We start from the raw sequence: 12,327 nt of genomic DNA, 5'->3' as shown, positions 1-12,327 counted from the left end.
CCTGAGGCAGGGCTCGTGGGAGCAGGTGTGTGTCGTAAGTCAGGGCAGGGGCTTGGGCGGGGACCGGCCTTATTGGGTGCCTTTGGGTCTGGGGCGAGCTGGGGTCTCTAATGTCCCCTAGCTCCGATGTCCCTGAGCGCCACCGAGCCTGGCTGCTCCCCGCCTGGCGGCCCTGACCCTTGACCTGCACCTGGAGCGCATCCCGCCCCTTCGTAGGCAGGCCCATGGGCTCGGCGTGCAGAAAGTTTATATCCATTGATAACTACGCTAGTAAGTCCACGTTTATTTTGCTTTTATTTCTCAGCGATAAGTGACTGACAGCTTTAGCGCACCCTGAGGTACCGGTGGCTCTCCTGCCTTGTGGGATACCCGTGTGGCCCTGTCACGGTGGGAGGTTACTTGGCGGGGTTTTGAAGTGTCAGCAGTTGCTGGCAGGTCCCTCTCAGTCTTCTGTGAAATCTCCTAGAGGCCTGATTAGAGACAGTTCAGAGACGCCCGAGTCTGCGAGATCCTTCCCGTGCCTTGTCACCGAGGATGCTCGTGCCCTCGACTGTCTGTCGTTTATCTGTGAATCACCTGGGCCGCTCAGGTGTGTCCCGTTTCTGCTGGAAGAGGGGGCGGAGGGGTCCCCAGCTCCAGGTGTGTTCTGAGGATGGCGGTGCACGACGCGGAGAGTGTGGAGGGCGTGCTTCGTCCCTAACCACGCCCAGCGCTCGGTGACCGCGTGTGCCCGCCCCCGCTTTTCGTGGTGTTGCGCTGGTGTGTTTGCTGCGGGGCCGGCCGGTTCCTGGGCAGGCGTGCCCGCGCTCTGCGGGGCCGCGGGCACTGAGGTGTGTGCTCACCCCTGTGCTCTCTCCCAGGTGTGGAAGATCTCCCTGCAGGGGCCCTGCTACATGACTCTGCTCATGGTGGCCTTTGGCTTGCTCTGGGGCCACCTTCTGCAGATCAGACCCACCCAGAGCGTCTTTATCTCCACCTGCCTCTCCTTGTCGAGCACACCCCTGGTGTCCAAGTTCCTTGTGGGCAGCGCTCGCAGCGACAAGGAAGGTAGGTGGCCGCGCGTTCTGAGCGTGTGTCAAGGTTAACCGACTTGAGTCCACACGCTCTTAGTGACTTTTCCCCAAGCAGGTGACATCGACTACGGCGCGGTGCTGCTGGGGATGCTGGTGACGCAGGACGTGCAGCTGGGACTGTTCATGGCTGTCCTGCCCACGCTCATCCAGGCGGGAGCCGGCGCACACGCCAGGTAGGGTTGCTGCCGTACTTCAGTTCACGGTCTGTTTTTCTGGCTTCAGATCATTTGTTTATCGAAATACCGACCTTCCTTTCCTTCTCAAGTACAAGGTTTCTTCTGCTCTGTTTCCAGTTTCTGTTGGAGGGCTCTGGGCATTCTTTCATGGTTAGTCTGCTGCCGATGGCAGGTTCTCTCGGTTTCCTCATCTGAGTCTTATCTCCCTTCCCGCTGGAGGACGTGGCCACCGGGTGTTGGTCTGCAGCAGACGTTTCTTTCTTCCAGTGCCTGGCAGTGCTGTGCTGCTTCTCCCTGGCCTCCGACGGCTTCAGTGATAAACCGGCTGTCGTTCAGATCTGTGTTTCTCCACAAGTAACGCAAGGCTGCTCTCTGGCTGCTTTCAAGACTTTGCCTTTAGTTTTCAGAAATTGAATTACGCTGTCTTGGTGTCTTAGCTTGGGCTCTTCAGCAGACACCACAGATGCGGCAGCTTACACAGCAGACGTTTAGCCTCGGGGGCTGGGCGCCGGAGATTAGGGTGCTGGTGCCCTCTCAGGCAGCTGTCTTCTCCTGTGTCTCCACGGTAGGGGAGGTGGAGAGGCTGCAGAGCCCTCCGGTCTCTCTTATAGAGGCCATTAGTCCCAGCACCGGCCCCACCTCCAGATGACTCTGGGGGGACACACACCTCCGGCCCGTAATACCTTTGGGTTTGTTCTGTGTGGCGTTCGTTCATCTCCTCGAAGCTGTAGCGCTATGTCTCTTGTCCATTCCTAGTTTAGGAATTTCGGCCATTGTTTCCTCAGGTGTTTTTTTTCAGTCCCGATTGCCCCCTCCTCGTGGGACCCCAGTGATGCGCACGTGGCTCTTCTGTTGTCCCACGGGGCTCTGAGACACTTCTTTTTCGGTCTGTTTTCTGCCTGTTGTTCAGACTGGGTAGATTCTGTCCGTTTGTCCTCACGTCCACTGGTCCCATCCTCTGTCATCTCTCTACTATTCAGCCCATCCAGCAAGATTTTTGCTCGGGTTATTACACTGTTTAGTTGTATAATTTCCATTTGATTCTTCTTTTTATAACTTCTGTTTCTTGCTGAGATTTTCTATTTTTTCATTTGTTTCAAGAGAATTTTTTAAGTGCTATTGAATCATTTTTACGATGTGGCTGCTTTAAAATCTTTGTCAGATAGATAACCCTAGTGATGACGGGTCTTGATGTTGGAGTCTCATTCAGGTTGTGGTTTTCCTGATTCTTGGTGTGCTGAGTGATTCCCAGTCGTATCCTGGACATTTTATATCTGATAACATGAGTCTCTGGATCCTTTCATTATTTTTTAAAGCCAGCAGCCCCATGTTGAGGCGTGGTTGAGGGTGGGTGTGTGTTCATCTTCCTGCTGAGCCCCGTCCGGGGAGTGTGGACAGCCTGCCTCATTGCTGACCGGCGGGGTGGAAGCGTTTTGTATTTTTAGTATTTCCCTTTTGCCAGATATTGTAATAAGTTTCAGCAATCCAAAGTGATCAAGATCTCTTCTCTGGGGAAAGTAGAAGGAGGGAGTGGTTTTTAACTGAGATTCCCAGAGGTGAAGGCTCCGGCCCTGGTGTGTGGCCACCTTGGAGCCCCAGCTCTCCATTTGCCAACCCTGCGGGCTGTGTTCTCGCCTGTAGGATGGGGACAAGGTGGAACCTGGACAGTGTGCTGGCTGTCAACAGGAGAGACTCGTAAGGCACCTGACACGCCCCTCGTATGTGCAGCTGTTAAAGGCCGTTTGTCAGGAAGGCCCTTTGTCTGTCATTTTTCTTTGATCCAAAGGTCTTTAACTGTCAGAAAAGCGACCTTTGTTGCATTAGTCCTTCTGGCTACAGATTTTCAGGGTAAGTAACTGAAAAAACGTTTAGACAGAAAAAGGATTTGTAACTTTAGCTGAAAGTCGTTTGAGTTCTGTTTGGGATGTGCAGTAAGTCCTTCCCGGGAGAGGCGGGATCCCCCTTTCCCAGGCAGAATCCGAACCGCGGCCAAGAGTGTCCGGGCCCCCTGGGAACTACGGGTATCACCTGGGAACCAGGCCCCCTGCCAGGTAGACAGGTACGGCTCAGGCAGAAGACATGGAAAGCTTTTCTTTTTATCTTCCTAATTTAAAATTTCATCCAATACTGGTACTGGTCCCGTTGATGTAATTCCTGTTTTGTCATGAGAAGCCATGTTTACCGAGAATTTTAATGACGTGGAAAAGTGCCCTGCGTTGTGTTAGGTTGTAAAAAAGAGTCAAGACCACATGTAGTATTTCTCAGAAGGAGAAACATGGAGCTGCCACGTGACTCAGCTCTTCTGCTCCAGGGTGTGTACCCCACAGGAATGGGAACACCTGTCCACAGGTGTCACCTTTGGGGGGGCGAAGGTGGCACAGCCACGTGAATGCCCCTCATGCCATGAGTTACACACTAATGGGGAAGGTGGTAAATTTTATGTTACAAATATTTTACCACAGTAAAAAAAACTTGTGCGTGAATGTTCATGGCAGCATTCGTCATGATGGCTGAGACGTGGAAACAACTCAAATGTCCATTAGCTAACAGACAGGTGAATAAAACATACAGGGAAATGTCATTCAGCCATAAAAAGGAATGACGCGCTGACACACACTACAGCGCGGATGAGCCCTGAGGACAGACGCCAAAGCCCACACCATGGTTCCCACAAATGATTCTGTTTATATGAAACGTCCAGAACAGGCAGGTCCACGGAGACAGCAGGCTGGTGGTGCTGGGGGCCGGGCTCGGGGAGTGAGTGTAAGGGGCGCAGCCTCGCTCTCGGGGATGAAATACATTCTGAGACTGTGGTGGTGGCACAGCTCTGTGACTAGAAGCCGTTGAATTGTAGACTTCAAATGGGTGAATTGTGTGAAATGAGACATGTATCAAAAAAGCTGTTAAAAATTACATACAATGTTATTTTAACTGCATAAAGGAGAAGGTGGGGGCTAGAAATGTGTGTTCCAGAGCGTCCAGTGGAGGAGTAGATTAGGGTGAGCTTACTGTTTACTTTATTTACTTTTCTGTATAATTTGGGGAAACCTCTTTTCCAATTTTGATAACCAGGGAAAGTTTATAGTAAAAAATATTAAATAAAATCAATAGTAATGTTAATATAAGCTTTGCCTCTTAATTCAGCTTTATTCAGAACTCGTCTTGATCTTTCCTAAAGGAAAGAATTATCTTCTTCCCTCCAAATATTTCACAGGTAAAGGACAGAACACAGAGACTATGATAAAATTATAAAGTAATTCAAATTTTACTAGAATTAAAATCTTACAAAACCATGAAAGTTCTAGAAGAAAGTATGGATGAATGTTTTACCAAATATTGAAGATGTGCAAGCAGAACACAAATTCCAGAAGCCATAAAGGACAAGAAACGCGATCAGTGCCACTGAAGTTTCATACTTTGAATGTTTAAATACACACAAACACACATCCACCCACGCACACGCATGGATACACACAGACCTGCCCACATACATATACACACATACATGTGTGCAAACACGTATACGTGCACATACATGTACAGGAACACATTAGGTAAGCAGGCCAAAGAGAAATGGGAAAGAGATGTGTGTACACGTTCTGTCTTATTGTTTAAAATCGAAGTATAGTTGATTTTAAGACGGAGGGTTAAGTTTCTCATTTCATGAAGATCTACAAATCAATGAGAAAAACGAGACTAACGCAGTTAACAGACAGGTGAGCGCTGAGAGCGGCTAACTCAGCAACAAGCGAGTGGGAGAGCACCCCGCCCCCTGCCCCCCACGGAAGGAAGTCCGGGGGCGCCTCTCCCTGGTGGGCAGGGCCGTCTGTCAAGGGTGGACGTGGACGGCGCACGAGCTCCCCCACACGCCGCCCCCAGTGTGGCTGAGCCTGGACGACCCATTCCCGGGTCCAGCCCAGGAGACGTGGCCCCGGCTCTCGGGTCACGGACGTCAGACCGCATCCCCACGTGTTGCTTTGGCCTCTGCAGCCCACTGAATGGGATGAGTCAGGGGTCACTGGGGTACAGGGGGAAGGGGCGCCCGGTGCCGGCCCTGAGGGTCCGGGTCGCGGGCAGTGGGTGAGGAGTTCGGCGTCAGCTGCCGGGCTGTGGGGGCCTGGCTGGGACTTCGCGCAGGTTTCTCTTCCTGCCGAGGCCACAGACCCCGCCTTCTCCCCTGGGCTGTCATCCTGAGCCTTAGCCGTGGGTGTTCACAGAGGCTCTGCTGTGACGCCCTGAGGCATCACACACCCTGGGACGTGTCTGGGCTGCTGGTCTAGGCCTGGCTGCAGGGGCGAGTCCTCTCTTACCACCTGATTTATATTCTTCCATCAAGAGCTCTTAAACCAGAATTTTGGACTGAAGGGTTTCCTAAATGTGATGGGGAACTGGGGTTAAAAACTGTGTATGTTACCATGAACACGACAGATGCACAATAATGCCTATCTTGTGAAGGTCATTAGGTTGAGATCTTAACAATATATTGAGATCTGAGTAGCATATTCTAAAAAGGGCTTCGTGCAGAAGCCTTTTCTCCGTGACTAAGTAGCAGAAAATTCAGAGTTCTGGCTTGGGCTAAGGGAAGGCTTTTCTGAAAGTCGCTGGCATCCCCCAGTCACGCTTTGGTGGGGAGCCTGCAGTGTCGTGTTACAGAGCGACTGTTGCCTTACAAAGAATTTCAAATGGGGGTTAATTCCTAGTGAGGACTTTTATCATCTGTCATCGATGGAGACACATAAGCTGTCAGTCACGAGTCATTACATCCTATAAAATGTACTTACTCCAAAGTATTAATTGCAACACAATTCAGCTTCTATATTCAAGTAACTTAATTTCTGAGGTTAATGTTTGATGGATTTTATTCTAACATTTAGAAATGAAAACGTCTGCGATTTGGGTCATTTATTTTGTAATGCTAAACAGGAATGAAAGGTCATTTCGTTGGACTTGAGCGTATTCTGAGGAGAATCAGGCGTCTCCCTCTCTTTCCCAGCGTCGCCATGGAGATCCTGCGGGTCCTGGGCCTGGTCGGGCAGGTCCTCTTCTCGCTTGCTGCGGTTCTCCTCTTCTGTCTTGTCGTGAGGACCTACCTCGTGGGACCGTACTGCCGGAGGCTGCACGCGGAGAGCAAGGGGAACAAGGAGGTCCTCATCCTGGGAATCTCCGCTTTCACCTTCCTCATGCTGACGGTAAGGCCCCGAATGCCCGCCGCGTACATCGCCTGACTCATCCTCTGTTCACCGAGAGCTTGTGATCGGTCCTTTCTCTTTCATTTTACTAACAGTTGGCATCCGTGAGACGCTTGTGGGTGTTTTATCCGCGCACAGTCGTGCTGCCTGGCGCTTCTGCCCGCGCTCTAGGCTCTCTGCTGGGATGGTGTTTGTGAGTGTGAAACCGTGCGAGTGTGTCTTAGACGCTTTGCATCCGAAGCAAGAATCACAGTTTAAAACGACTTTTTGTTCTGTTTGATGAGAACAAGCTAGTGAGCAGCGTAACTTTTTTCACTGTAACGTGAAAAGCTCACCATAGAGGCTTGTTTGGGAGGCGGCCGTCCCAGTTAAGGGACAGGCTTCTCATGGGAGAGCAGGGGAGGGGCCGGAGACCCCGTAAACAGTCCCAGCTCTGGGGGCATCACCTGCACGGAAGAGCTGCGCCCCTCGACGTGCGCCGGAGAAGTGAAGACCCGTGTTCACGTGGAAACTGACGTGTGAGCGTGACAACAGCTGTGCTCCCATCGGCCCAGACCGCCCAGATGGCCTTCCTCAGGCGCGTAGTTCAGCCAGCCACGGCCCTCCACGCCAGGGCAGCCACCCAGCTTTGAACCGTGGGTCTGTGAGTCGCCGGAGAGCTGTGCTGACTCGAAAAGCCAGTCCCCAAGGTCAGGAGCTATGTCACTCCACTTCCGTGCAGTTCGTGAAGACAGATCAGAGATGGGGGAAGGCCGCTGGCCGGGTGCTGAGGAGGGAGGGCGGTGGGGAGGACCCCGGAGGTCACGGGCGGCCCACGTGGCTCCACGGTGTCACATCCACGGGACTCGTGCTGTGACTTGGGAAGATGCTGCCGTGGGGGAGCCCGGGGGAAGGTACCGGGGTCTCTGGATGACTTCGTAGAACTGCACATGAGCCTACAGTTAGGTCAAGAGAAAAGTTTAATCCTATAAGGGACACTGAGGAAAAGAACTTCCTTACACAGTTGCGTTGCCTGCTAGTGTCTCGTAATCTTGGGAGAAGACTGAGGTTTGCTTTTGCTCAGAGCCGTTCACGTATGTGACCGACTTGGGTTTTGTGCGTTGCTCCGCCCCATCTGGAGTGTCCTCTGGAATGGCACCCAGCAGCCTCGCTGCCCAGCGGCAGCCGAAGCAGCCTCGCTCTGCGGCCCGTGTGTCCCGAGTGCCTGCGCGGGTTCCGGGCGCTGGGGGAGGCATCTAGCGCCCGAGGCCGCCGCTCACTCGCGCCGTCTGTGCTTAGACGTTCCGGGCCGTGGGAGTGAGGCTGGACGTGCGGGTCTAGGCCCGGGCCGTGTGGGCCTGCGTGACCGCAGCTGGTTTCCCCAGGTGGCCGTGCCCTTCTCCCCACCCAGCATGTTTCAGAGGCTGACCCCAAGCTGTAGCCCGTGCCAGTGCTTCATGCCTTCCCACGGCTGAATGGTATTCCTTGTCAGATACAGTTTTGCTAATGTCTTGCAGTTTGTGACTTGCCTTTCACTCTCCTGACGACGTGCTTTTGAACGGAAGTCCCTAATTGTAGCGTGGTGCTGTGATCGTTCTTTAAGGGCAGCACTTCAGGGTCCTGTGTGACACGTGTTTTCCGGCTCCAGGTCACGGAGATGCTGTGTGTTGTCCTCTGGAAACGCACTGCTTTCTTTTCTCACTGAGACCTGCCATCCACGGGAGGCGAGTTAGCGCGGGGTGGATGGCCGTGGTCAGGACCTGTTCTCCACGAGCGTCTCCTCACCCCCGTGAAGTCGAAGTCGAAGGTCACAGCACAGAAGCCGCGTGGCCGAGCATGGGTGGCCCAGACGCCCTGCTGTCCCCAGGTGGGCGGGCGGCCAGCCCGGCCCCCTCTCTGCAGGCTGTCTGGTCGTGGTCTTCTGGGTCACGGGGATGGGTTCAGCTGGTCGGCTTCCAGGCACAGGGAGTTCTGTGACTGCTCCCGTAACGCTAGGCGCCCTTGGTTCCCCGCGTCCGTGTCCGCGCTGCCCGGCGTGTGTCACGTGTGCGGCGGCAGCGAGCGCTGTGTCGGATCCGCTCCCAGGCATCTGATGGGCTCTGACACGGTCGTCAGCAGGGCTTCCTGGAACATCGTCCATCTGTCTTTGCTGCTCTCGTCACTGGATTTACCTCCCCGAGTTAAACACCGTGTCCGCTTCCTTCCTCTAGGCGCTGGCCAGGGTGGGGGTGGGGGAATAGTTTTGTGTGCCACGTGTTTAATGCCAGGGGAGTTGGGCTGTTTATTGATTCAGGGTAAAGAAAGTGTGTCACAAATTCTTAGATCTTGGGAAATAGTCCCACTCAAAACGTCTGCAGCAGTCTACACGAACGATGGTTGCAACTGTTGTATGACCGTTTCCTCTCGCTCGTGGTCAGTGAGCTGACGTCCCCTGCTGTGCCTTCTGTGGGGTTCTCCTGGGACGCCGCAGGGGCCTGGGCGGGGGCAGGGAAGCTGGCTTGTCGCAGTTTTATGGGGACATCCCGCCGCGTCCAAGAGGCCCTCTCGTGTGTCCACAGCAGAGTCACTGGCGGGTGCACCTGGCGTGACCTGTGTCCTCCTCCCCTCAGGTCACCGAGCTCCTGGACGTGTCTATGGAGCTGGGCTGCTTCCTGGCCGGAGCCCTGGTGTCCTCCCAGGGCCACGTGGTCGCTGAGGAGGTCGTGTCCTGCGTGGAGCCCGTCCGCGACTTCCTGGCCATCGTGTTCTTCGCGTCCATAGGTGACCCTCCTCCTCCAGGGGTGACACTCCCACTGGGTCTCATCTGCTCACACGTGTTTCTACTTAGCTTGTGCCGCAAAAACAGTCCCCATGGCGACTAGGGTCTGAGGGACTCTACCTTAGAAGGAGGGAAGGTTTGAGCTGAGGGACGGGGGCTCCTGACTGGTGGTCCTGAGGGTCCACCGCTCAGCAGGGTGGCAGGCCCACTTCAGCACGTCCACATCAAGTGCAGGAAGAAATTCTAATTTTAATACAAAAAATCAAACTAGTGTGTCGAGGCTGCTGCCCTGGGAATGTCCCCGTGGAGGGGGGCGGTCCCACTCGTGGTCACAGCACGGCCATCTGGCCTCTCGCTCACACCCTGCACCGCTCGGTGGGTCCAAGAGCCCCAGAGACTCTGGGTGCCTCGAGAGGCAGGTTCTGAAGCCCGTGGAAACAGGGCGGGGAGCACCGAGTCACCCGGCCCTCTGCTCGGGGTCTCGGGGTGGAGTGGGTGGGAGACACCCTGCCCCTTCCCGTCCTGGCGGAGGAGCCTGTGGATGTAGGGGTGGCAGGGAGGCCGGCCGCCCAGCCCAGACGATCGCCCGTGCCCGTCCCCCAGGACTTCACGTGTTCCCCACCTTCGTGCTGCGCGAGCTCGCCGTGCTGCTGGCCCTCACGCTCTCGGTGGTGGCCATGAAGGTAGGGCCCCTGCTTGCGAGTCCGCCCTGCCTTTGCTTTCCCCTGTCACACCACGTGCCCCGCTTCCTGCCTGTGTGTGCCCCCCGCCCAGCGCAGCCCGGCAGCTGGGGCGTCTTGGATCGGGATGGCCCTTCGGCTCAGTTTGTGTTGAAAACGGGGGTTTCAGAAGCTGGGACTGGAGAAACCGCTCTCTGGATCCTCCAGTGACACCCTTGCTCTGTAATTTGACTTCTAAGTGAGTCTAAAGAACCGCAACCCGGCTCTGGTGACGCAAACGTACCTTTTCACGGCCACTGAGAACTATTTCGCCACTTTCCACTTGTCTGATCTCTGTGACTACAAATTGTTGAGGTGCCCGTGTCAGCGTGGGATTCTGGGAGTGGGCGTGGCCTGGGTAGTGGCCGCTGGCTTTGCGGATGAGAAGGGGCGGTGCCCCGATGGCGGCTGAACTGCACTGCCCACCGCAGGCTGCTTTCCTCCGCTTTCTTTACGTTGCGTTGAAAACAAAGTTTCCATTCTGAAGGCTGCACGATACTCGTTTGGCGGGAGGGCCTTGGTTTTCCCCGGGGTGTCTCCGTGCGTCCTCCCACGCGGTGCTGGGGCGGCCTCCCCCCACCCCGGACCCGCCCTGCTTCCTGCGGGCGGTGCTCCGGGCCCGGCCTGGCAGAGCGTGACCTGCCGCTCTGCCAGTTCGCCCTGGCAGCCCTGGTCCTGTCTCTGCTGCTGCCCAAGACCAGCCAGTACGTCAAGTGGATCGTGGCCGCGGGGCTGGCCCAGGTCAGCGAGTTCTCTCTGGTCCTGGGGAGCCGGGCGCGCAGAGCACGTATCATCTCTCGGGAGGTGAGTCTCTGCCCGGCTGGTGGAGCGGGGTTGTTAGGGGCAGTAGGGCTGGGGTGGGGGGGCGCCCCAGTCCCCGGGACCTCTTGGGGAAGGGGGCGCCCTCGTCCAGGCCGGGCACCAGAGGCTCGCACGCCGTGATGCGGAGACACGCCCCCGGCCGCGCTGACGCCCCGCCCCCGGCAGGTGTACCTCCTCATCCTGAGTGTGACCACGCTCAGCCTCCTCCTGGCCCCGCTGCTTTGGCGAGCGGCCGTCGCCAGGTGTGCGCCGCGGCCCGAGAGAAGGTCCAGCCTCTGAGGACCGCAGCCAGGCGACCGGCCGGAACTGGCACCGCGTTCCCGGACCTCAGAGTCTCCCGGAACCCGCCTCTGCGCGCAGTGATTATGCACCGTGTACATGTAACTCTGCGTTTTACAAATCGCCTTGACTCCTTTGCCTGGATGTGCCTTTTCTTCAGAAATTAATGTCAACTTTCTATTGTTATTTCATCAGTTCATGTTTTTTTTGGTAAGGAAAAAAACTAGGAGGCTTTTTTATTTATTGTACAACTTGTAAACCGTTGGTCGATGTTTGTTATTAAATGTTTCTGTGACGTGAGCTTTTAATTCTCAGAATGTGTTTGGAAAGTTACTTTTAATCCTTAAAGTCTATGTTTTCTAAAAGGAGACAAGTTCTTCTAAATGTCTTTTGCTTTTTATTACAATTTTAAACAATACTTTCATGTCAGTTTTTATCAGGTAAATCATTCTTTTAAAATATTTGGTTTTGAATCACAAGACTATGCATTCCTTAATAAATATCATTTATGATCAGTATAATTAATTGAAATTTATTGAAAACCTGTCTTTTTAATTAGATTTTTATGTTGAACTAATCTTTGTCAGATTTTAAAATTAAGATGCAAAAAAAAGGTGGGCGGGAGCTTCCCTGGCGGTCCAGTGGTTAAGACTCCATGCTTCCCCTGCAGGGGGTGGAGGTTCGATTCCTGGTCAGGGAACTAAGATCCCGCTTGCAGCATGGTGTGGCCAAAAAAAACAAAAGAAAAAGAAAATTAAGGTGTGTCATCTATTACCTCACTTTTATAGAGGCTAAATGAACGCAGAGCTGCTTGTACAGGCTGAGTTCTGACTTTGAATTCGAAAAGTGTGTTGGTGATTACGTGCCCTTTTTTTTTTTTTTTTTTTACTTTTGATGATTTTTTTTTTCATTCCATATATTATCCAGTCTCACATGCTCACAGTGGGGTCAGCAATTACAACAGCCTCCTTGTCTCCCAGCTCTGACGAGACAGAGCGGCAAGACAGCCACAGCTGCGGCCAAAGTGTGCCCCATTTTAGAAAACCACACAGCTGAAGATCTGATCCTTACACACATTTCCCTAAGGGGCACCTAAGTTGAGTTTTCCTATAAATACTGCCTTTAAGGGCCCAATGATTTGTCCAGAACACTTGGTGTAGAGGGACAGAGATGTTAGGTGTGATTACGGATCGCAGATGTAAATTATGGGTTGCAGTAATACTAACTAAAACACATTAAGGTGAAGTAAATTGTATCTAGTCTGAAGTAAATCAATGGAGAAATGATGTAAACGTGCTTATTTTTAGAAACTAGCATTGGTTCTATTCATTT

General features: G+C 53.7%; 1 protein-coding gene across 2 annotated transcripts in view; it reads left to right on the top strand.

The window, feature by feature from the left end:
- Positions 1–11,120, top strand: part of TMCO3 (transmembrane and coiled-coil domains 3) — a 30,892-nt gene extending 19,772 nt beyond the window's left edge. The window contains exons 8-14 of one of the 2 annotated variants that reach the window (XM_082675407.1): positions 861–1,047; positions 1,129–1,246; positions 6,243–6,438; positions 9,027–9,177; positions 9,779–9,858; positions 10,549–10,698; positions 10,882–11,120. In XM_082675407.1, coding sequence (XP_082531533.1) covers positions 861–1,047; positions 1,129–1,246; positions 6,243–6,438; positions 9,027–9,177; positions 9,779–9,858; positions 10,549–10,698; positions 10,882–10,995 — 996 coding nt within the window. In that variant the 3' untranslated portion in view covers positions 10,996–11,120. Of the gene's footprint in view, positions 1–860; positions 1,048–1,128; positions 1,247–6,242; positions 6,439–9,026; positions 9,178–9,778; positions 9,859–10,094; positions 10,699–10,881 lie in introns of those variants that run through there. The other variant, XM_082675408.1, reaches the window with a different exon arrangement.
- Positions 11,121–12,327: the final 1,207 nt, after the last annotated feature.

Source organism: Grampus griseus (assembly GCF_964374135.1).
Source record: "Grampus griseus genome assembly, chromosome: 18".
NCBI classification, from domain to species: domain Eukaryota; kingdom Metazoa; phylum Chordata; class Mammalia; order Artiodactyla; family Delphinidae; genus Grampus; species Grampus griseus.
Note: the sequence above shows the minus strand (reverse complement) of the source record. Positions and strands in the feature narration are given on the sequence as shown.